General features: G+C 32.3%; 2 protein-coding genes across 3 annotated transcripts; both read right to left on the reverse strand.

Moving 5' to 3' along the window:
- Positions 1-2888: 2888 nt before the first annotated feature.
- Positions 2889-14457, reverse strand: LOC111711396 (protein TolA). 2 transcript variants are annotated; one of them, XM_023485744.1, is made up of 7 exons: positions 14388-14457; positions 12046-12118; positions 11346-11406; positions 10771-10836; positions 9231-9279; positions 6874-6958; positions 2889-6241 (listed from the first exon to the last, which is right to left on the reverse strand). In XM_023485744.1, the coding sequence occupies exons 1-7, from the start codon at positions 14393-14395 to the stop codon at positions 5717-5719; spliced, it is 867 nt and encodes a 288-aa protein (XP_023341512.1). In that variant the 5' UTR covers positions 14396-14457; the 3' UTR covers positions 2889-5716. The 2 variants fall into 2 exon arrangements, with proteins under 2 accessions (XP_023341512.1, XP_023341513.1); XM_023485745.1 differs by having other exon boundaries at positions 14333-14400.
- Positions 14458-21773: 7316 nt separating this feature from the next.
- LOC111711394 (F-box/LRR-repeat protein 4-like) lies at positions 21774-23047 on the reverse strand. Its single transcript, XM_023485741.1, has 2 exons — positions 21970-23047; positions 21774-21808 (listed from the first exon to the last, which is right to left on the reverse strand). Exons 1-2 carry the CDS (start codon positions 23045-23047, stop codon positions 21774-21776), a joined length of 1113 nt encoding a protein of 370 aa, XP_023341509.1.
- Positions 23048-23577: the final 530 nt, after the last annotated feature.

Consider the following 23577-nt stretch of genomic DNA (forward strand, 5'->3'; position numbering starts at 1 on the left):
AACAGTACAACAAAATGGCCGTTTTACACTTTTTTCTGGTAAATTCCCCTCTAATATATATTCTATTCTCTTTGATTTTAATGGTTTAGTAAATGATTAAGCAAGGCAATATGCCAGTTTTGGCCTGGAAGTTGAAGTAACCCTGAATGTAAGATCGGACAACACAAATTCCGTGTAGTCTTCTAAGAAGTCTCATCCTTTGGAAGGAACCATGTGTATATATATACTGTGGAATCTCAATATTAAAATTTCAGGCTTTGAAGTAAAAAAATAACAATTTTTAATTATTGAAGAGTTAGTTCTGTGGTCAATAATATACCAAATTCTTATACAGGGTGTCCCACATCACATTAGACCGAGAACGGGTCTAAATTACGATTTTCGGGACTAATCAGAAAATTTAATTAGAATTTATCATTTTGAAAAATAATATAAGGCTTATATAAGAATTTTCTTGCGGAAAATGATAAGTTTTTCGAGTATTAAAGATTTATTTTGTCGTTAAAGATTGAAGATAATCTAATATGATATGGGACGCTCTGTAGCATCCATGGCTTGTTCTATAGTTTAAATGAAATATACTTCCAACAGCTTTAAAATGAACGACAGGAGTAAATAAATTAAACATGTGTGCGAAGCGGTAAAAATTTCTGTTCTAGTGTCTTTTCCTGTATTTCTTTGTGTCTAATAGCCCCTGGCTTAGTCATATTCACTATGTATGTAGAGTCCCCTATTACAGTCTACAGCAGTTTTTTGTAATTCGTCCACTAGTCATATTTGTCCACTATATAATCCCTTAATTGTTGGTCTATGCAGTTCTTTAAATAGTTAGTAGTTCCTGGCAGTATTTGACTATCATTTCGTCTGTCCATTATCCATAAAAGTCTTTCTGATCGAAGTTTTTCCTGTTTTCATCTTAAAGTTTGCAAACGTCCTAATAGTCCGATATAATCCTTATTACAGGGGACATTAGTTCCAAAACTAACACTTGGCCGATTTCTAACACTGAGTGTTAGAAATGGGCACAAATTGAAAGACTGGATTTTGGGATCCCGGCCCATGCCTCATATCTGCAGAGTAAACTATAACCAACATTTTATATATATTAAACATGACGAGGACAACAATTCCCAATTTTAAACTTTTTTGTTAAATCAAAAGTATAATAGGAGTTCTTCTTATATTAAAGCTCTTGACCGTTTTCAAGACAATATTAGATTTCACATTTTCGAACATATCCTAAATTTAAAACATTGTCGCGTTTTCGAGACAAACACATTACATACTTTCCCGTTTTTGAGTATAATCCACAATTCAAAACAAAACTCACTTTCAAAACTTACAAAATAAATCACTGAAAACAAAAATTATCTTATGAAGACTAAATTAACTTCTGAATTATTTTTAGTTTCCACATTTTATCTGTAAAACTAGAGAATATGAATGATTTATTTTCAAACAAACAGTTTCCCGCATTTCTAGTTAAATCTATATTGTAAGAACAAATGATATTAATACTTTGATTTCTAATACTGTAATGATTTTTAAATTATAAAAAAACAGTTTGCTTTTATTTCCTATTTTGTTTATATTTTACCTTATCAAAAAATTTTGTTTTGTTTCATAAGTGCGTAAATACTTGAAAATTGATATTGATATGAATTCCGGTAATTGTCTCAAAACCGGGATATGTTCAGAAAACGCGACATGAGCTGAAATACGGTCATTGTCTCAAAACCAGGATATGTACAGTGAAACCCTTAATAACGAATACATCGAAAGAATTCATCAAATGTCGTATTCTTCACTTTCTGATAATGGAATGTTGCAGATATTTAGTTTTTTAATTAAATAATTATATGGAACTCTTTAAAACTGTTCCTGCATATTCATAGCTATTTATTTATTTTCGCAAATACTGAAATTTACGTAATATAGTATAAAACTTATTGAAAAATTGTCAAGACGACATTTGATAAATTCTTCCGATGTATTCGTTATTAAGGGTTACACTGTATTATGTACCGAAAACGTGACATGAGCTGAAATCCGGTAATTGTTTCAAAATAGGGATATGTTCGAAAATGAAATCAAGAATCCTCAAAAACTATTTATCACACCTTATTATTAATTCAAAATTGACATTTATTGTTTCAATATATAGCTTTAGCCATTCTTTATAAATGTATGGTGTAATTTTGTTCTACTCGACTTGGATTTAAAAATATATACTCTAGAAAAAGATAACTTTGCAGATTTGGCCCATTTCTAAACTAGTGTTAGAAATGGGCCAATTGTTAGTTTTAGAACTAATATCCCCTGTAATATATTTCTTGTTATTCTTCTTAGGTTGAAAGGTTTTGTGTAACCTTAAATGGTATATGTAATTGTAATACTAATGAGAAGTAACATATATACAGGTTTTTTTTGAGAGGATTAATTAAAAATGGCTGACTTTATTTTAGTCGAAAACGAGGAAAAACTGGAATGTTTACAAGAATGATATATCCAGTATCATATCAGAACTATTGTGCTGTCCATCTTGGGATCAAGTCTGAACGTAAAAGAACCCTTTATTAATCATTAAATGTAGATTTTTAGTTTTTGCTATTTGATCATTTTTGTTGGACTAATGTATTTTAAATATTTAGGTAAATAAGGTCTTTTACGCTGCTTTGAAAGATTTTGAATGAGAGATCAAAATATGACTGAAATTATTCCACACTACAGACAGGATGCACTTCGTTGTAGTTAGTTTTATGTGGCAGATGCAACTTTAATTTAGGGATTAAGCATTGATTTTCAAATTTGAAAGTGCCTACATTGGATTTGTTAATGAAGCGTCATGCATGGGTCAAACGTAGTATTGAGTGGAATAAAGAAACATGTTTTCACACAAAAACTATATTTACAGGTTAAACTATACAAACAGTTGATCAATCAATAAATAAAATGTAACATGACATCCGCCGCGACAAATGTATGTCCATGAGACTTCTCTGATTCGATACTTGATGACGACTGGTCTTATCTGGGTCCAACATTGCCGATCTCGCTCCTTTTTGCTTTGGCAAGAAGTGCCGTTAGATTCCCCTTTCCTGCATCGATCCTTGCCTAGCTGTACCAAATGAAGCTAAACTTGATAAGAGTTCAGTACCCTTTGCAGCTTGGCTAATATCGAGTACAAACTTGGTAAGAGTTCAATACCCTTTGCAGCTTGGCTAATAGTCGAGTACAAACTTGGTAAGAGTTCAATACCCTTTGCAGTTTGGCTAGTCGAGTACAAACTTGGTAAGAGTTCAATACCCTTTGCAGCTTGGCTAGTCGAGTGCAAACTTGGTAAGAGTTCAACACCCTTGCAGCTTGGCTTATAGTCGAGTACAAACTTGATAAGAGTTCAACACCCTTGCAGCTTGGCTAATCGAGTACAAACTTGATAAGAGTTCAACACCCTTGCAGCTTGGCTAATCGAGTACAAACTTGGTAAGAGTTCAACACCCTTTGAAGCTTGGCTTATAGTCGAGTACAAACTTGGTAAGAGTTCTGTACCCTTTGCAGCTTGGCTAGTCGAGTACAAACTTGGTAAGAGTTCAACACCCTTGCAGCTTGGCTAATCGAGTACAAACTTGATAAGAGTTCAACACCCTTGCAGCTTGGCTAATCGAGTACAAACTTGGTAAGAGTTCTTGAAGCTTGGCTTGGATCGGGACCATGAAATAACTGTTCTTAATTAGGCTACAAAATATCTTATTAACTGTACTATGTCTATTTACAATGGTGAATCCTCATTGATTCACAATAGGGTTTCCAACGCAAAAGGATTTTTCTTGCGCGTAATTACGAGCCCTGTAATTCCGCACATTTCCTTACAATTCCGCGAAATAAAATTGTCCGATTGGAAATATGAAATATAATTATTTTAAAACTTTGGTTATATTTACAGTTTACATATTTCTGCATGAAAAGGTATCTATTGTATACAGACAAGTGTGTTTTTAACTACTTTAAGGATAAATTTTCTTGGGGGGAAAAACTAAGTCGAATCGTAAACAAAAGCAACATAAGATTTCTCTTGTGAAAACAAAAATTATCTAAAATAAAAAAAGATTTTGAAATTGTTGAAAAGAATAGTTATTCTAACATCTAAATAGTACATTTTTTATATTTACAGAATTTTTGAACAGTTGAAATGAACTAAAAATCTAATCATGAATATGTTTAGGATGAAAAAGTCCAAACCCAGGAATCTGTTTTAAGAGATGAAAAAGTCCAAAACCAGGAATCTGTTTAGGATGAAAAAGTCCAAACTCAGGAATCTGTTTAAGATGAAAAAGTCCAAACTCAGGAATATGTTTAAGATGAAAAAGTCCAAATCCAGGAATCTGTTTAAGATGTAAAAGTCCAAACCCAGGAATCTGTTTAGGATGAAAAAGTCCAAACTCAGGAATATGTTTAGGATGAAAAAGTCCAAACTCAGGAATATGTTTAAGATGAAAAAGTCCAAATCCAGGAATCTGTTTAAGATGTAAAAGTCCAAACCCAGGAATCTGTTTAGGATGAAAAAGTCCAAACTCAGGAATATGTTTAGGATGAAAAAGTCCAAACCCAGGAATCTGTTTAAGATGAAAAAGTCCAAACCCAGGAATCTGTTTAGGATGAAAAAGTCCAAACTCAGGAATATGTTTAGGATGAAAAAGTCCAAACTGACTCTGAGGAATCTATTTAAGATCAAAAAGTCCAAACTCAGGATTTTGTTTAAGATGAAAAAGTCCAAACTGACTCTGAGGAATCTGTTTAAGATGAAAAAGTCCAAACTGACTCTGAAGAATCTGTTTAAGATGAAAAAGTCCAAACTCAGGATTCTGTTTAAGATAAAAATGTCCAATAACTCCAGTTTATAATGAAAAAGCTGGATTTTCGTGTTCTTGATTTCAATTTTGTTGATTATCTTTATCAAGTTTAACATTTTATACTTTAGTTATTTAAAAATTTAAACAAATGGGAAAATATTGAAATTTTTGAGAAGAGACAATTATAATTTTTTGTACACAGCTGATGTTTGGTAACTCAAGGTGTCAGTTAGTTAATTTATCTCTAAAGTGTGTATATTGTATTTGTGTGTTCTGGATGTTTTTCTTTATAATGTTATGCTTGTGTGCTTTTGTGTTTTTAAGCTTTATATCTTGAATATAATTGTAGAGAACTCAAATCATCCAAACCATTCTGAAAATCTGAAAAATTAAACTAAAAGGTTGCAGTCGGATGTTCGGAACTCTGGCAGTACATTAACTAAATATAAATTATTAGACTAAAGTGTAGGAAGTTTCTGTGTTGGAGGTTTTTGTGCTGTTTGCTGTTGGGAGTTTCTCTGCTGTTGGAGGTTTCTCTGCTGCAGTTGTAGATTTCTGTATTGTTTGAGGTTTCTGTACTGTTGGAAGTTTCCCTAACCGTTGCAGGTTTCTGTAATGTTGGAGTTTTCTGAGCTGTTGGATCGAGGATATTGTGTTGGTGGAGGTTTCTGTGTTTGTAAAGGTTGTTGGATTATAGGAGGATTCAGGGTCATTGAAGGTTGTCAAGCTGCTGGAGGTTTCTGTGTTATTGGAATTTGCTGGGCTCCTGGAGGTGTCAACGCTATCCAAGGTTGCTTTGCTGTCGGGGGATTTAGTCCTGGTAGAGGTTGCGGTGCTACTATGACATTTTAAGATGTAGGTGGAGGTTAAGATGCTGGAGGTTGTTGTGCAGGGGGCTGCTGTTGTTTTGCTGCTTGTTCCTGAGCTATCTTTTGTGCTTCAGCAGCTTTCTGTGCTTCAGCCGTTTTTTGTGCCTCAGCAGCTCTTTGAGCTTCTGCGGCTTTTTGTGCCTCAGCAGCTCTCTGAGCTTCAGCTGCTTTTTGTGCATCAGCAGCTCGTTGTGCTTCAGCAGCTTTTTGTGCCTCAGCAGCTTGTTTTGCTTCAGCAGCTTTTTGTGCCTCAGCAGCTTGTTGTGCTTCAGCAGCTTTTCGAGCTTCAGCTGCTTTCTGTGCCTCAGCAGCTCTTTGTGCTTCCATTGCTTTTTGTACCTCAGCTGCTTGCTGTGCATCAGCTGCTTTCTGTGTTTCAGCAGCTCTTTCAAGGTCAGAGGCCGCAGAATCTTTATTTTCAGCTTCCTGCTGATTTTGCACCTGTCCAGGAGGTGTAGGTGCCCTAGGTACTGGTGTTGCTGGTGTATCATTTAGATTCTCATTCTCTCCAGATACATCTCTCTGATCATTAGTTAAAGCATTTGAGGCAAAAAAACAAGAAATTTTTAAGTTTTAATATTGGTCCTTGAGTTTTTTTTGGTCTTAAAATTACTAATCTTCAATCAAAGTCCAAGGTAATGATTTTTTTTCTAGGTTTGATTTTAATGGCTGATTTTTTTTCTCGAAAAATAGTGTTTTTATGTTGTCATTGTTTGCTATTAATTGACGGATACATTTCATTTTACACTATCTTTCTTTCTATACTTTCTGAAACATTTCATTTTACACTATCGCCCACTGTAAAGTGCACAATCATGTATTTTCAACACAAATGTACGCTGCTTACATTTAGGGTTTCCAGCGAACGAAACGTTTCGCGAAAACGAAGCGAAATTGGGAAAATTTTGCGAAATGCAAAAATTTTGTGAAAACCATGAGTTTTATATGCTGCAACAATTAATTGCTTAAAAGAACTTGTGGAATTCTCTGCTCTGATAGCTCAATATTTGAAGTTTTATTATGTCATATAAATAATTTAAATTTTCCCTTTTCGCTGGAAACCCTACTTACATTTAGTCCGAAAAAATTTCTTTAATGATGAACGAAAATATTTCTACTTATTTTTCTTTTTGTAAAAAGCTTTAAAAAGTTTCCTTCTTAATAAAATCTTCTCCAAGGGATTTTTTAATCAATGTCTCCATCTCTTCTATTTCATTTTTACAGTCTTCAACATTCTTCCTAGAAAAACATAATAAACTATAGCAGTGAAACAACATGATGTTACCCAAGGTATGTAACCTAGCTTGTGAATTGTGTTGTGCTTTAAGTTGTTTGGTTCGTTTTTGACGGTTTTGGATTCTAATTAAATCTGAGACATTATAATCTAAAATTTGCACACAACCCAAAATATGCTTTTTTTCTTTTTTTTCGAGATCTAAGGAAAGTATTGCAAAGTTTTAAAAAAGCAAACTTTAACAGAAAACCGTTTTAAAACGAAGGGATTTTTATTAAAAACCAAAACTATCGAAATTACTTTAATCTCAGAATGAAAAACTTATTTGAGTCTGGTAATTTCTCCTGTGGGCTTTTGTAAATTTTCCAATAGATAAATCGTGGATTTTCTGTTTTTCCAAGTAAAAATAAATCAGAATGAATAAATCAATATTATACTTATAGCAAAATGTTTTCCTATAAAATCAAAAATTCCAAATCATAAACACACAAATTTCAATTTTTTCTAATCCCTCTCTTTAATGCCTGTGGTGAGTTGTCGTAGACTTTTGATATTTTTAACACATGAATTCTAGGTAGGGTTTCCACGAAATGGCCAAATCTTTTGCGCAAAATTTGCGCTATTTTCGTGCAAATCTTTTTTTGCGAACTTTTGCGCTATTTTTGCGCATGAAACGCAATGAGTTTTGCGCTATTTTTTTGCGCAATTTGCGCAAAACCGGAAATAGTTTTTCCAAAAGTTGCGCATGAAAAGAAATTTTAGTTTTGCGCAATTTTTTTGTGCAATTTGCGCAAAACCGCAAGTTTTACGCAAAATGTAACTTTTTAGGCAAATTGTCAAAAATTGATATTCTAAGCTTAGAATCAAACAACTGAAGATGTATTCCATACATAAAAAAATATTAACATAAGAGTATGATAACGATTATACTACACTCAATTGGTTACTTCCAGTTACAAAAGTTTAAATTAAAGGACCAAAATTAATAAAATAGAAATTAGAGAGTGTGAAACTTGGCAATATTTCAATCCTATTAAATAATTTCAAGTGACCCTTAAAAGCTTTCCCTAATCAAGTATGATTTATATTCTTAAATTTTTTTAATCAAATTTCTGAAATCTTTTTAATCTCATATAAAATAATGCAAGAAAGTAACCAATGCCTGAAGAATCCACTTTTAGGAAATATGTATAATGTCCAAAACTAAAATTGTCGAGACTTTTACTGGACAATCTGTTTCGGATTTTGGTACAAAACCTTCCAGCACTGGAAGAATTGAATTCTAAGAAACACACACCGTCACCAACCGTTTGATTTTTTCGAAATTGGGGAATTGCGCAAAACTTGAGTTTCGCAAAAGCGGAATAGGGCAATTTTGCGCAAAATGACTTTTGCGAATGATTGCGCTAATTGTTGTTTTTTTTTCGCGCAAAGAAAGAAAAATTTTGCGTTTCGTTCCGCCAAAAATTGCGCAAAGGTTTTGCCAATGGAAACCCTAATTCTAGGTCAGTTCAAAATATCAAATTTTTACGAAATCAGGTTGCAAATGCAATGATTCGAGTTTCCGAAATCTTAATTGCTTTAACCGGATTTTTATGGAGCCTAAAAGTTTGAGCAAAAACACTATATCTATGTCTATACCTAAGCATTGTGTTTTTTACGAAATCAGGTTGCAAATGCAATGATTCGAGTTTCCGAAATCTTAATTGCTTTAACCGGATTTTTATGGAGCCTAAAAGTTTGAGCAAAAGAATTGAGTCTTTACCACAAATTCAGTTGTTCAGCCTTATGAAGTAAACCTTTGATATTTCAAACTTATATTATTTGATCTAATAGCATTAATAGTTTTAAATATTTAAGGTCTACGACATTAGGTTGCAACGATATTGAAATTAGAAAATCAGAGTTTGTGGCAAAAACTCAATTCCTTTGAGAAAAAATGTCTTAAAAATCAATTTTAGTTGGATGAATTTGACTTTTAAGAAAAAAAAATATTTTAAAAACCGCAAGTAAAATCAAAAAAAATACAACGTTTTAAATTCTGTGTTCCAAGACCAAAAATGTGTTCTCTTAGTCCCGATAATCAAATTTAATCGTCATAAAACCGTCATATGAAGAAATGTTATTTCTAAAAAAATAACCATTATGTATGCTCATTGCTCATCTGGGTTTAGCAAGTGGAATTTCCAAAATCGACCTCCCTTGACTGTTCAGAACTTTAGATTTATTGGATCAAAATCCTAACTTAAGGTTAGATCATGTTGTTAGGGATTTTACCTCTCCGCAGTAAGTTCTATCTCAAGGTTTGCAGTAACTCCTTGGTTTTCTGCACCAACAGTTTTATTATTTAGAGGATCAGAAAATCATGAGAAATATCGTTTAATCAAAACCAAATTTTTAGTTTAGAAAGCACAGACCGGGCCCGGGCGTTATATTTGGTCCGGGTGAGTGTTACATGAGAGATATGAAGAATTTCGTACAGATTTCGACAATTTTGCTTTTATTTAACAAAATTGAAATCTGAACCAAACTCTTTATATCTCCGGTAATATTGAAAGCACAAAAAACGCAGACCACTTTTTGGAAATGCCAGGGCTAGGAGAATTATGTGATAATTGTTTCAAGAATCATTCATGTTAAAGTAGAAGACTAAATGTCACAAATGAATTCAAATACCAAAGACGACTTCCAAGTCGTCTTGCTATTGTCATATTTCGTGGGACATTCTGTAGTTAAACTTAGTATGCAGTGTTGTGAACAAACTCTTTGGGATTCATTTGAGAGTTGAGACATATTAAACTTTTTGAAGATCTGTAAATCCTGAGTTTGAGCGCAAAGTCGACGTTCAATTAATCGTACTTTTGCGTGGAAACATTTTCAGAATTGTTTTTTTAATTATTAAATAACGACGACAAAAATGTAAACAAAACTCTACAGTAAACTAATTAGTTGCTTAGAGGAACAGGTTGAGAAAATAAAATTTAACTCTTATCATAGCATATCTTATCTATAATCTCTCTTTAATCACAAAGATTTTCTGCAGATTTTCTAGAATTTTATTAAAAAGACGACATTTGAGAAAATATACGAACAAATTCATAGAAAATAAGAAATTCAATATAATGATGAAAAAGGAAATACTTAATTCGAACTTCGATTTATTGACAAATTTCTTTTGAGAAATATGTTATTAAACATCTAATTTGTTTACTATAGAATTTTTACTATATTTTTCGTTGTCATTATTTGTTAATTAAAAAACCGATTCATGATTTTGAATGTTGACTTTGCGAACAAACACTGTAATTTTAAATCGTAGAAAAGTTTTATACTTCTCAAATGAATCCTAAAGAATTTGTCCACAACACTGCATATTCAGTTTAACTACCTTACATAGCCAGTCTGTCCCTTTAATCATTATAATTAATTTCAGACATTAGCAAATCTGAAATAAATGAAAAAAAAACTATAACATTTTTGAAACTCTTATCTATATATATTTCATATATGCTATTTTTTCTTTATTAAGTTTTTACAATATCAATTTTTTTTCATAAGTTTATTTTGACTTGTTTAAATTTGGCAAAATGAATGATTATACTTGGTTTTAAACATCAATTATCGGCCTCTCTATTTTTCCGGCTAAAACTATGCTAAATGTTTGCACTTGTACAAAATCTTTTAAATTCATTGAAGGCATTATTCTACCTAACTACCCCCTTCCACCTGTTCGAGTCCTTGAATTAGAGAAATAGCCGCATATTTTAGAAAATTACTCATTCTCCAGTCAAGAATTAAAATGTTTAAACCGTTATTCCTGACAGTTGATTTTTTAAGTTTAAAAGCTCATAATACTGATATGCACTTCCACTCATGCCGAGAACTACAAAATAAAAATAAAAATATTTATATAGTTTGTTGTCTGTCTGTTTGTTTTGTATCCAGCAAAGGTCAAAGGGGCTGAATACATATTGTGTGGGACCTCACATGACCCCAGGAAAGGTTTATGAATGATCAAAATTTCAAAAATAAGCCTCCAACCAAATTCGATATTTACTTAACTTAATAAAACCACATAATTTTTTTCATAAAATCCGCGAACTTTTATTGTTTTTGTTTTGTTTTACAGTGTATACAAAGCGAAAATGTTCGTAATTAGAATAGAAGATGAGCGCGAAGCGCCCTGAAAGCTTTAGTATGCATTACTTGAAAACCAAGAGCACCAAGGCAGCATTAATATTATAACTATGTATTTTCTTTTATTTAGCGGTTTATTTAGTGTTAAGAAAAATGTATTCCTTTAAGCAAAGCCGCTTAATACATTTTTTCTTCTTCTAGATTTAAAATTTTTAAAATTGAAAAACGTAATTTTAATTTACAATAATAGTTTACCTGCCAATATAAAAAGTAAAATACAAAAATTTGTACATAATCCAGAGGGTTTAGAGCCAATCTAAAAAAAGTTTCGGGTCAGTTTTCATATTTTTTTTAAATTTATTTTTAAATTAAAATTTGTTTTTAACAAAATTTAAAAAAGAGCATTGATTTTTTTTCTTCTTTTTAGCTGATCATGCATCTGTAGATATCAGATGTATTTTCAGTTTTCAGCTTTTTTGCTGATCAAGGATTATGTTGGTTATTTATGTAATTTATGCATTGATCTTCGGTCAAGAATATTCTTACCATTGATCTTCTTTTAGGACTGATTCTATGATAATTATATGATCTTCTCTTCGGATTTTATCTATGGTACCAGCGAAATGCAATTTCACATTCTTCACGAACAACTCATTTTTTTCGCATTTTTTCATATTCCGTTCGTTGAAAAATATGCATACATCTTTTTTTCTCAGAATTTTGCGTTAGTCTGTTTCGCGAAAAAAAGAATTCGTGAATCAGATTAATGCGAAATTTCGAGAAAAAGCAAACATTTTTGCAATTTTTTTGCGAAACTTTAGCATATTTTTTTCTCACTAAATCCCGCATTGTTTCTGTTTCTTCTTTTCACGAAATTTCGAGGATATGTTTGCAAAATATTAATGAAAAATTTCGCGAAAGTTTTAGTTCGCTAGAAACCCTAGTTTAATCTTACCATTGGTCCTTCTTTTTCTCTCTCTACATCTCCCATAAAAATCTCCTGACTTCCATGATGAACTTTTCGTTGTCTAAAATTCATTCTATTAATATTTTTCATTAATTTTTCAAATTAATGACCGGAAATTTTTCCTTGCAGATCAAACTGATTAACAAATGTTATATCATCAATTATAGACTTAAACTCGTTATAGTAGAGAAGAACATGGGGGTGGGGTGGGGTGGGGGGGGGAATAAAAAAAATTGCAAACAAAGCTTTGTTGGCCAAATTACCGAGAGAAGAACGGAAATTTTAAATCAGGAAAGTTATGATAATTCGGGGCTTACTTTATTTTGCATTTACTTTATTTTGATTTCCATTTCAAGAAATATAAAATTGGTCTACGTAGGACCTCATAAAGCCTTTTCAGCTTAGATCACAAACGTATTGATAAGATCGAATGGCTAAAAGTTTTTTTAAAATTTATGAATATTGTCATTGTGTTCATTAAATTTCGTTGATTTTCGATAGGTTTAACACAATGATAATATTTCTAATTTTACTGGAGCAATATTGATGTAGAATCAAAAAAAAACTGGATCAGCGTTTTTTTAATCATAGTTAAATATTATCAAAAAAAATTTATTGTTTACTAGCTGGAGTGCCCGGCGATATACATGGAATTTAAAAATAATAGAGGTTTGAAAAGAAAAAAATTGATTTTTGAAGAAGAAAAAAATTCGATTTTTGAGTTTCCCAGAAAAATTCAGCCAAATCTGTTCAGCCGTTTGGACAGCTATAGCTAACATATTTACATACAAATATATATATGAGCGAAGATCTTTAGTATTATATATAGATTAAAATAAAAGGAGTGTTCGCGATAAATAGATTGTATATATTAAGTTCGTCAATTAAAAATGAAAAAAGGAGTTGAGCCTTTGTCAGAATTAAAAATTTTCTAATCTTCAAAATTTGTAAAGTGATGCTTCAAGCTAAACAGTATTTTATCTCATAGAATTCATGGATTGAAAATCTATGATCTCCGACATGTGCAAGCTATGGGGATTAGAAATCAAAGTTTTGTGGCAAAAACCCCTCAGGATTAAATTTGTACTATGGTACTTTAAAAAGATACGTAAACCCGTTCCAAAAAGAAGAATTTTAGAATGAAAAATTCATTTCAGCAAGCAAAAAGGTTTAAATGTCTTTATCTTCAGTATTGACATCAAAAACGTGTAAATGTCAGCAATCTACTATTTATCAGATTTTTGATATAAAACAAGCCTGTACCTTGAATAGAAAAAATAAACTTTGTTAAAAAACAAACTCATAAAGACTGTATAAAATGTTAAGCTTAAGCTGAGTAAGCTGCAATTCTCAAGCTGAAACCATACAGCAGAATTAATTAACTAAACAGTGGAGAATTTAAAAAAAGACATGATGCCTACCTATCAAAAATACACTGTAGCCTTGTAGAAGGTAATGGATTTTAAAACGTCTTAACTGTAAAGTGAGGGGCATGTGTTGGAATTAAAGGAAAAAAATGTGAACATTCTCAAAACTAAAATACTTTTAAGCTACAGGGTGTCCCCCATCATATTAGATCTTTTCTAGCTCTATATTTAAGGGACATTTTAAGAAAATTAAAAAATAATAAATCATTAAAAAAATGTCTAAAGCTAATATAAAAAATGTCCTGTAGTCAGCAGATCAAACAAGGTTGTTGGAGTGTAATTTGGCGTTATAGCTTGGAAATAATCCAATATAATATGGGACGCTCTGTATGTCCAAGAAAATTTTAACAAATGGTTCGCTGTTAGGGTTTAAAGGGGGAATCCTCCATACGATTTTCCATTTGTCCCACTTTTCAAGCTGTTCTTTTATAACCAGAGACATACAGAGACTATGATTTGTCGAGGGAGCCAAATAAAATTGTTGATTTAGTTTTGATAAAAAAGGAGTTAGTTATTGAAATCAATACCGTTGCACTTTTTATCTGAATATAGCTTTTCTTATTCTATAATGAACAATTCCTATGTCAACCCTATCATATTCATGTAATAGTCCCTTTTTGTTTGTATACACTATACACTATCTAGTATCTATGTCTATACCTAAGCATTGTGTCTCTATTTGTCTGTACACACTATATCTATGTCTATACCTAAGCATTGTGTCTATNGTCTATGTCTATACGTAATTATTGTGTCTCTATATTTGTCTGTGTATAAACTGTGTCTATGTCTATACGTAATTATTGTGTCTCTATATTTGTCTGTGTATAAACTGTCTATGTCTATACCTAAGCATTGGTTCTCTATGTTTGTCTGAGTATAAACTGTTTCAATGAAGTCTACCTGATCATTATAGTATCAATTCTTCAACTACTGAGTATATTGCTGATCTGAATATACATTCATATTGTTCAAGCAGAGGTGCAAAAAAAAAATTTACTTTCAAAATTTAAAATTTAAAAATAAATAAAATTAGCAAAATATCTAAGATAAAAAATATTTTAAAATTTTATATGTTTTTATACACCCTTTCCTGTATACTAAAAACAACTGTTTCTCTATCCTTAAGACAGTAATTATAAATAAGATAGAGTCAAAAATAGATATTTGATAAAATTTAGGAATATTTTAACTGAAGCGTACATTAAATGCTATTGGCTCGTATTTCTGTAAAATCTTATTTGCGTGAAAGTAGATTTTTGGCTTCAGATTGGGTTTAACCTAACACACACAGCAGACCCCGAATTAAGGGATTAGCAATATGAAGTTTAGACCTCTGGTAGCACAGATTTCATTTGATAAAGTAAGCTAATAATATTTAAGGGATTAAAGCTCCTACAGTGGACTCCCTTGGAAGGAGAGTATCAGGATCGGGTTGTTTTCCACTAGTCAAACACACACAGATTATCTCCACCTTTCCTCGTCCTTCAGACAAGAAAGGTATACAGAGGTTCCTGGGGATCCTTAATTTCTACAGGAGGTTTATCAAGTGAGCAGCCGGCCTCCTGCCTCCTCTCAAGGGTAAACCTTTGACCTGGAACCTGGAGATGAACCAGTCCTTTGCAGCTGCCAAATCCGTCCCGGCAGATATTCCAACACTTGTTCAGGTGGATTCTCATTTGAACTACTCCCGTTTGAACTATTGTTCGTTTGGACTATTGTTCATTTGAACTATTTTTCTACTATAATTCAGTTTTTAAACTTTTTTATAATTATTAAGTTAGGGACCATACAATTAATTAGATAACATATACACAAAAATGTTTCAAATGAACATAAAATAGTTCAAATTAACAAAAAAATTGTTCAAATGAACATAAAAAAAGTTTAAATGAAAATAAAAATAGTTCAAATGAACATAAAAATAGTTCAAATGAACATAAAAATAGTTCAAATGAACAAAAAAAAATAGTTCAAATTAGCAAAAAAAATAGTTCAAATGAAATAGTTCAAATTAAAAGAAATAGTTCAATTAAGAGAAAAAATAGTTCAAATGAAAAAATTACAAAAAAATTGGTTACATGAAAAAAGGGGTCTGTCCTAGAGAACGATTTTTGGAACCCCCCCCCCCCACTCCTATCAATTTTTTACATGACCATTTTTTTCATCAAATTTATTAATATTTACTTATTATTTTTTTAGGGTTAGGTTAGGTTAAGCTCATTTCTGCGGCTAGGATGGACTATGGGGCCGAGCGCTGCGGCAAGGAAAGACCTCTATAATTCAAGAATTTTTAATAAAATTAGTGTATATTTGGGGTTAGGTTAAGCTCATTTCTGGGCCGAGCGCTGCGACTAGGACAGGCTAGGGGCCGAGCGCTCCGGCAACATGTCTGGGCCGAGCGCCATGCGGCCACATGACCAATACTAATTTGCTGAAAAACAAAAAATTGATAGCTTCTATTTTTATGTCTATTTGAACTATTTTTATGTTAATTTGAACTAGTTTTATGTCCAATTTGAACTATTATTTTGTCCATTTGAACTATTTTTATGTCCATTTGAACTATTTTATGTTCATTTGAACTACTTTTATGTCCATTTGAACTATTTTTATGTCCATTTGAACTATTTTTTTGTTCATTTAAACTATTTTTTGTCCATTTGAACTATTTTTTTGCCCATTTGAACTATTTTTATGTTTATTAGAACTATTTTTATGTCCATTTGAACTATTGTTTTGTTCATTTCAACTATTTGTATGTCCATTTGAACTATTTTTATGTTCATTTGAACTGTTTTTATGTTTATTAGAACTATTTTTATGTCCATTTGAACTATTGTTTTGTTCATTTCAACTATTTGTATACGTCCATTTGAACTATTTTTATGTTCATTTGAACTGTTTTTTTGTTTATTTCATATATAATATTAATAATTCAAATAAACAATAATTCAAATGAACTGAAAATAGTTCAAATAAGCATTAAATAAACTCGTTTGAACTATTGTTCATTTCAACTAAATTCACGTGGTACGTCACGTGCAGTATAGTTCAAACGAACAATAGGTCAAATGAACAATAGTTCAAACGGGAGTAGTTCAAAAGGGATAGCATCCTTGTTCACCCTGACCCCTCCGCCCGGATATCTTTGACTGTAGATGCCTCCGGTTCTCATGTTGGAGCAGTCTTGCAACAAGAAGTAGCCGGCTCCTGGCTCCTCTGGCGTTCTCAGTAGATATCACTTAGGGTTTCCACCGGAATTCCGGTTTACGTTCGGAAATGATCCGGAAAGTTTTACCATTTCCATTATGGAAAAGGTTCCGGAATTCCGGAACAATTTTTTTCCCGTAAACCGTAGATTTCCGGAACGTTGTTCCGGAATTTACCGGAAAAAGGTTCCGGCAAACGTTGAAGACATCTTAAACTTATGTAAAGGATAAAACCAGTAAGTAATACTATCTACAGAATAATAGAATGTGCGCCTGGTGTAGCTGTATTTAAAGTAATACTACTGTGAATTATCATGAAATATAAATCCTGACTGCCAGGTCTCAAAATAATTTCATCTACAGAAAACTGTGAAAAGGATGATGACATATATAGCAATCCTTAAGTCTATTTGATGTTTTTACATAGCAAATAGGTTGACCCTAAACAGGCTGGAGGGGGGGGGGGGGGCTTTTGGCACCACCCTGTAGCTTTTTTTTTGTCCTAGCACTCTCATTTTTGTGACTTTTAATGAATAGTAATTTAAGGGATTCTTTGTTAATTTTTTTTAATTTATAGGGTAGGGTACAGGTTGGAAAAAAGTCCGCTTTGAAAAAAAAAATCTAAAATAGCCCATAATTTTTCGAACTAAAGCTATAGATCTAAAAACATGTGTCACACTTACATATTTGTTCAAAACAAAAAAATATGTTTTTCATTTTTTTGACCCTTTTTTAGAGGCATTTTTTTCCACCCTTACTAGCACCCAAACTATTGAAGTTATCAGTCTAATCTTTTTTTCTTTGAGCTGGCCATGAAAAATTGGGCTATGAACATGCATTTCAATCCTATACCTATTCGCTAAGTCCTTTTTCTAGGGGGGGGGGCGCCAAACCCCCCCCCCCCAGGCCATACATAGATTCAGACCCCCACCCCCCCAGCCTTTATAGAGTTAAATAGTAACTTATAAAATCACTTTTAAATAGATCTGTATACAGTATTTACGTAATTGCCGTGTCTCATGTTCATTGAACTATTTAAAGTCATGACATAAGTCTAAAAGTCGTCCTCCTATTCCAGAGTTTTCTGGTTCTCACTCTATTTATATACTTTGCTCGTCTGTTTGTATCCAGTAAACTTCAAAACGGTTGAACCGACGGAGTCCAAAATATTGTGATGCAACTCACATGGCCCAAGAGAAGGTTTAAAACTAGTTAAAAATTTATGCGGGAAAAAATGTCGAAATTTATTATTGTTTTAATTCACCAGTTTAAAGCCTAGTTTTTATAAACTCTTATTTATATGGTTCATTTCATCCCATCCTGATCAAATACGGAGGGGGAATGGGGGTTAAGCCGATGACCCTCTTGAAAAATAAAAATAATTTGTCAAATAATATTTTGGGGAGAGTGAAAACTGTAACTGTAAAATTGTTATGATGAACTATACTTTCTATGTCTAACATTGTGTTAAAATTGATGCAGCGTGTCCCAATAAACATGGGAATTCAGTGACGAATCCAATATCGTCTTTTAAGTAATTCTTTGATTTAGTATGGTGATATCTACTGGGAAAGCTGTAATCCGTAGGATATCGTGTGGTATGTTTACAATTTGTTTGTTTATGTTTTGACTGCATACAGTGGTACTTATTAAAACAAGAAAATTACAGTATACAAACAAAGCAATCTTCTCCGCCTTCACTGTTCATCTTGCATAGAGATTATAGACGCATCTTTACAGCCATTTACCTTTTTCATTAAATAAACTCTGGCAGACATAATAAAATTATGGCTTTTGAAATAAGGTATTGCAATGCTAATTCATAACAAAGACGATATCGAATTCGTCACCAAATTCCCATGTTTATTGTGACACCCTGTATATTTCCTCTTAGTTTAGTTCAGCATTATTTTTGATGATATTCATTCCAAACAAATTTTAAATTATTATTATATGCTTCAATTTATGATTTATGGGTAGAAGATTGAGGGACGACTTTTGACGTACAATAAACGATTGATTTAAAGTATTTCACAAAAACCAGAGGTATTTGATTACTTCAATACAATGAAGACGACTTTTAATTCATACTCCTCGTTTAAAATGAAAACATTCCGAAAAATGCTTCGCCGCAGAATTTCTTCTGGAATTTTGGTAGCTTAAGACTTCCCCTTCTTGTATACATCCTTGAAATCATCTCTGGATTGTTCGGCAGGTTGACCCATCCAACATCTCGAAACAAAACCCTTTCAGCCAGCACTATTTCTTTTATTTTCAGGCTTATTGTTATTAGTAAGGAGATATTGAGAATTAGAGAGTTATTTAGGAGATATTGAGAATAATAAAGTTAGTAAGGAGATATTGAGAATAATAGAGTTAGTAAGGAGATATTGAGAATAATAGAGTTAGTAAGGAGATATTGAGAATTAGAGAGTTAGTAAGGAGATATTGAAATTTAGAGAGTTAGTAAGGAGATACTGAGAATTAGAGATTTATTAAGAAGATTTGAAGAATTAGAGAGTTATTAAGGAGAAATTAAGAATTAGAGATTTAGTAAGAAGATATTGAGAATTAGAGATTTAGTAAGAAGATATTGAGAATTAGATAGTTATTAAGGAGAAATTGAGAATAATAGAGTTAGTAAGGAGATATTGAGAATTATAGAGTTAGTAAGGAGATATTGAGAATTATAGAGTTAGTAAGGAGATATATAGTATATGTAAAATTGTGTAGAACTTCTTCCAAAAAAATTGTTTTTAAGGACAAAAATAATAATAACCTAGGAAGTTGCAGGCTTACAATATTTTCCTGGACGGAGAAATTATTGAATTTTTTATCCCACCTCTTGGAAATATGTACTGGAACTTTGATAATTTTTATGTCAAAAGCATGACAAGTAGGGAGTGGGAGGGAAAAATTGTTCTCTAAAAATTGGATTTAAAAAAAAAATTTAAAATAAAAAAATCTTCATTGAGTGACGCTCCTTGCAAATTGAAAAAAAAAATCAATTCTTGAGAATCAAAATTAAAGGGTTAGGAGGTGCGTGTTCTATCTACTTACGGGTTTCCTCCCCATAGTCCAGGGAGGGGGACATAAACCCCATTTTCAAGGAAGGGGAAACACCCCCCCCCCCCCACCTTAAGTCCTTAATTCATGGTTTTCTTATAATTGCATAATTCAATAATGATATTGCTTGCTAGGATGCTTACTTAGAAAGAAATGTTATCTGAAGTAGATTTTTAAAAACATATTTTTTGATCAAGTTAATAAACAACTCATATAGTAGATAGAAGAAGATAGATACGTAAACTGTTAAAAATTGTATTTAAACCAAGAAAGTCGATCTAATGTAAACAAACATGAGTTAGTATACAGTGAATCTTCATCTAACGCTAGAGATGCCAGATGTTTGTTTATCATTTGTGTTATTGTTTACAATCTTTATTATTGTTGCTACGCAAAAACTAGTTCTTCAGCAGTCTAAAAACGTCAAAGCAAAGTGTACAGAAAACCTATCGCCCCACACCCCCTCCTTGTATTTTATATCTCCTTGATTCAAACCAAAAACTTGGTTATACATTAAAAAGGGTGTACACACTGCTGAAAATGGACTATCAGGTTTCAAGTCAAAACAGCTTAACTTTTTCTTTAGAATATGCTAATATGCAGTCTTCTGAGTTAAAATATCTCAGAAATCAAGCGCACAGGTATAAAATCAAACATAAATTTCGTTTAAAGACTTTAATATGCTTCTTTTGGTTTCTTTTTGTTGCTATATTTTTGAACTGTTAATGGCAGGGTCCCCAAATTTTGTAACTTTTCATGAACAGCCACAAGACATATTGTAGTAAAATATCAAAGCCCTAAGTCATTGTTCAGACCTTTCTTCAAACCGTTTGTTAACAGTTATCAGACAAGCTTTTCAGGGATCCCTGCGTTTTTAGCTTAAAACTAAAGGGTCCATTTAGTTAAAGGTAATTTTTATGTTACTTCTAAAAGTTACCGTCTGTTGACTATCTCAATTATATTAACCTCATTAACGGTAAATATTTCATTTAGTCATTTCTCATAAAAATATCGCGAAAAAACAAATAGCACAATTTAAAGCATCACAATACATTAAATCATTTTTTTTATAAGTTTCACGCATTCGTTACTAAAATAGTCACAGTCATTGTATAAATCTATTTATTTGTTCTGTTTAACTATCCCATCTTCTTTTAATCATGAATAGTTATTTTTATTCGTTAATAAAATATTCTTCAGTTCGGTAGCTGAACGTTTCGCAGAACTAATAATGTGTTCCAGAATTGGAATACCGCAATTTCAATTTGTTGTTTCAATATATAAGTATTGAGACAGATACTCTCCAGTTATACATGTATATTGTAAATCCGAGGATCTAAGTGCATCTCAACACAGCTGAAGTATCTGCAGTAGCCCTTAATCTGTAAGTTGATAATATCAGTTTATGCTCAGGTTCTCAAAACAAGGCAGGGTTCCCTTGTATTCAGACAGATTCTCTCCAGTTATATTTGTACCATATATACCCAGGGATCTAAGTGTACTTTCACAAAGCTGAAGTATCTGCAGTAGTCCTATGTTAGTAGTACACATTTCGAAAAATGTATAGGCGCAGAATTTCTTCTGGAAACTTGGGGCTTAGGTCTCCCAACCATCGTTCATCCAAGATTTCTCTTAGATTGTTCCACGAATTTACTAATCCAGCATTGATGACACAAAACCATAGTAATTCATTTTAAACTTAAGTTTCCAGGATATTTTTGATTCACAACTTTTGAATACCGGACATTAATACCTAAAATGGCCATCCTAGTTTTCGTTGGGATAAATTAATTGTAAATCAAACAATCATTCTAATCCTGGTTTACTTCGGAATATTAAATTTAAATAATATGAAAATTCGTAATATATGAGAAATAAAAATCAAGATTTAAAATAAAAATAAAAACTTAAAAGATAAAATGTAAAAAAATAAATATGTAAAAAAATAAATAATGAAAGACAAAAATCATTAACAGCAAAAACCCTCTTTAATGAGTTGTTGGAACAAGATCTAGAGTGGATATGGTCTGGTCTGGGCCAACTCGCCTGCAAAAACATTACATTATATTAATAAATCCAAAAAACCAAGAAACTACTAAATAAATCAACCACTGTAATATAAATGTGCTCCTTGTAAAAGGGGCACTGGACCCTTTTTGTAAAAAGCTGTAGTATCTTCAATAGTCCTTTATCTGTGAGTTGTTTACAGTATCTCATGTTCAGGTTCTCTAAACAAGGCAGGGTTCCCTTGCATTCAGACAGATTTTCTCCAGTTATATTTGTAAACTCTATATCCAGGGATCTAAGTGTACTTCCACAAAGCTGAAGTATCTGCAGCAGTCCCTTGTTTGTGAGTTGTTTACAGTATCTCATGCACAGGTTCTCTAAACAAGGCAGGGTTCCCTTGTATTCAGACAGATTCTCTCCAGTTACATTTGTTACTAATATATCCAGGGATCTAAGTGTACTTCCACAAAGCTGAAGTATCTGCAGCAGTCCCTTGTTTGTGAGTTGTTCACAGCATCTCATGCACAGGTTCTCTAAACAAGGCAGGGTTCCCTTGTATTCAGACAGATTCTCTCCAGTTATATTTGTTTCTGATATATTCAGGGATCTAAGTGTACTTCCACAAAGCTGTAGTATCTGCAGCAGTCCTTTGTTTGTGAGTTGTCTACAGTAACTCATATTCAAGTTCTCTAAACAAGGCAGGGTTCCCTTGTACTCAGTCAGATTCTCTCCAGTTATATTTGTTTCTGATATATTCAGGGATCTGAGTGTACTTCCACAAATCTGTAGTATCTGCAGCAGTCCCTTGTTTGTAAGTTGTTTACAGTTATTCAGGTCCAGGTTTGCTAAACAAGGCAGGGTTCCCTTGTGTTCAGACAGATTTTCTCCAGTTATATATGTTCTTGATATATCCAGGGATCTAAGTGTACTTCCACAAAGCTGAAGTATCTGCAGTAGTCCTTTATCTGTAAGTTGATAACAGGAAATCATGTTCTGGTTCTCTAAACAAGGCAGGGTTCCCTTGTATTCAGACAGATTCTCTCCAGTTACATTTGTTACTGATATATCCAGGGATATGAGTGTACTTCCGCAAAGCTGAAGTATCTGCAGAAGTCCTCTATCTGTGAGTTCATAACAGTTTCTCATGTCCAGGATCTCTAGACAAGGCAGGGTTCTGTTGTATTTAATCAATATTCCATCAGTAATAAACGACGTCTCCAAGGTCAGAGATTTAAAGAGTACTTCCACACTGTTCCAATATTTGTAGAAACCAGTCATTATTTTGACTAAAATCATCACAATTTAGCTGTAGAGTTTGGAGTTGTTTTGAAACAATGTTGACATTTATTCCAGAAATAAATTCAATCCTTCTTCCTATAATCAAGGAAGACAAGGAAGGAAGAGACAAAATTCTATTTGATCCAGTTGACGTCAATTTACTTGTTTTCCAGGTTTTTTCTTTTCCAAGTTGAAACATGAGAATTTCAGGATGTTTCTTCACAAGATACTCAACACCATCATCTCTAGCATCTTCTGCTTCAAATCCTGGAAATGTAAAAGAGTAAGTAATTTATTTAGAAAACATAACAAAACAAATACAAAATTAGATGTTTTAGAAGGAGATATTTATAAACATCCAATAACAGAGGTTGTGGGAATGAGTCCCCCCAATTCTAATTGAGTGTCATTTTAAATTAAATGCTGGTGGATTATTTACATCTTTCAACGATAAACTTATAGCTAATTGAAATAAAAATTGTAGATTTTTACAAATATTGAAAAAAATTGGTAAATTAATTGGGGGGGGG

The sequence above is a fragment of the Eurytemora carolleeae genome, unplaced genomic scaffold (genome assembly GCF_000591075.1).
Source record: "Eurytemora carolleeae unplaced genomic scaffold, Eaff_2.0 scaffold1143, whole genome shotgun sequence".
Classification (NCBI taxonomy): Eukaryota; Metazoa; Arthropoda; class Copepoda; order Calanoida; family Temoridae; genus Eurytemora; species Eurytemora carolleeae.

What these genes read in the sequence shown, in the direction of transcription:
- LOC111711396 (XM_023485744.1), bottom strand. An exon ending in TTTACTTTTTATATTGGCAG is followed by an intron (nt 10,837 to 11,345) that starts GTAAACTATTAT and finishes TTTATTTTGTAG; the next exon opens with TTCTCGGCATGAGTGGAAGT. An exon ending in CTTAAAAAATCAACTGTCAG is followed by an intron (nt 9,280 to 10,770) that starts GAATAACGGTTT and finishes CTGTTGGTGCAG; the next exon opens with AAAACCAAGGAGTTACTGCA.
- LOC111711394 (XM_023485741.1), bottom strand. Translation starts at nt 23,047, where the DNA reads ATGACTGGTTTCTACAAATATTGGAACAGTGTGGAAGTACTCTTTAAA. An exon ending in GAACCTGAACATGAGATACT is followed by an intron (nt 21,809 to 21,969) that starts GTAAACAACTCA and finishes ATGTTTTTGCAG; the next exon opens with GCGAGTTGGCCCAGACCAGA.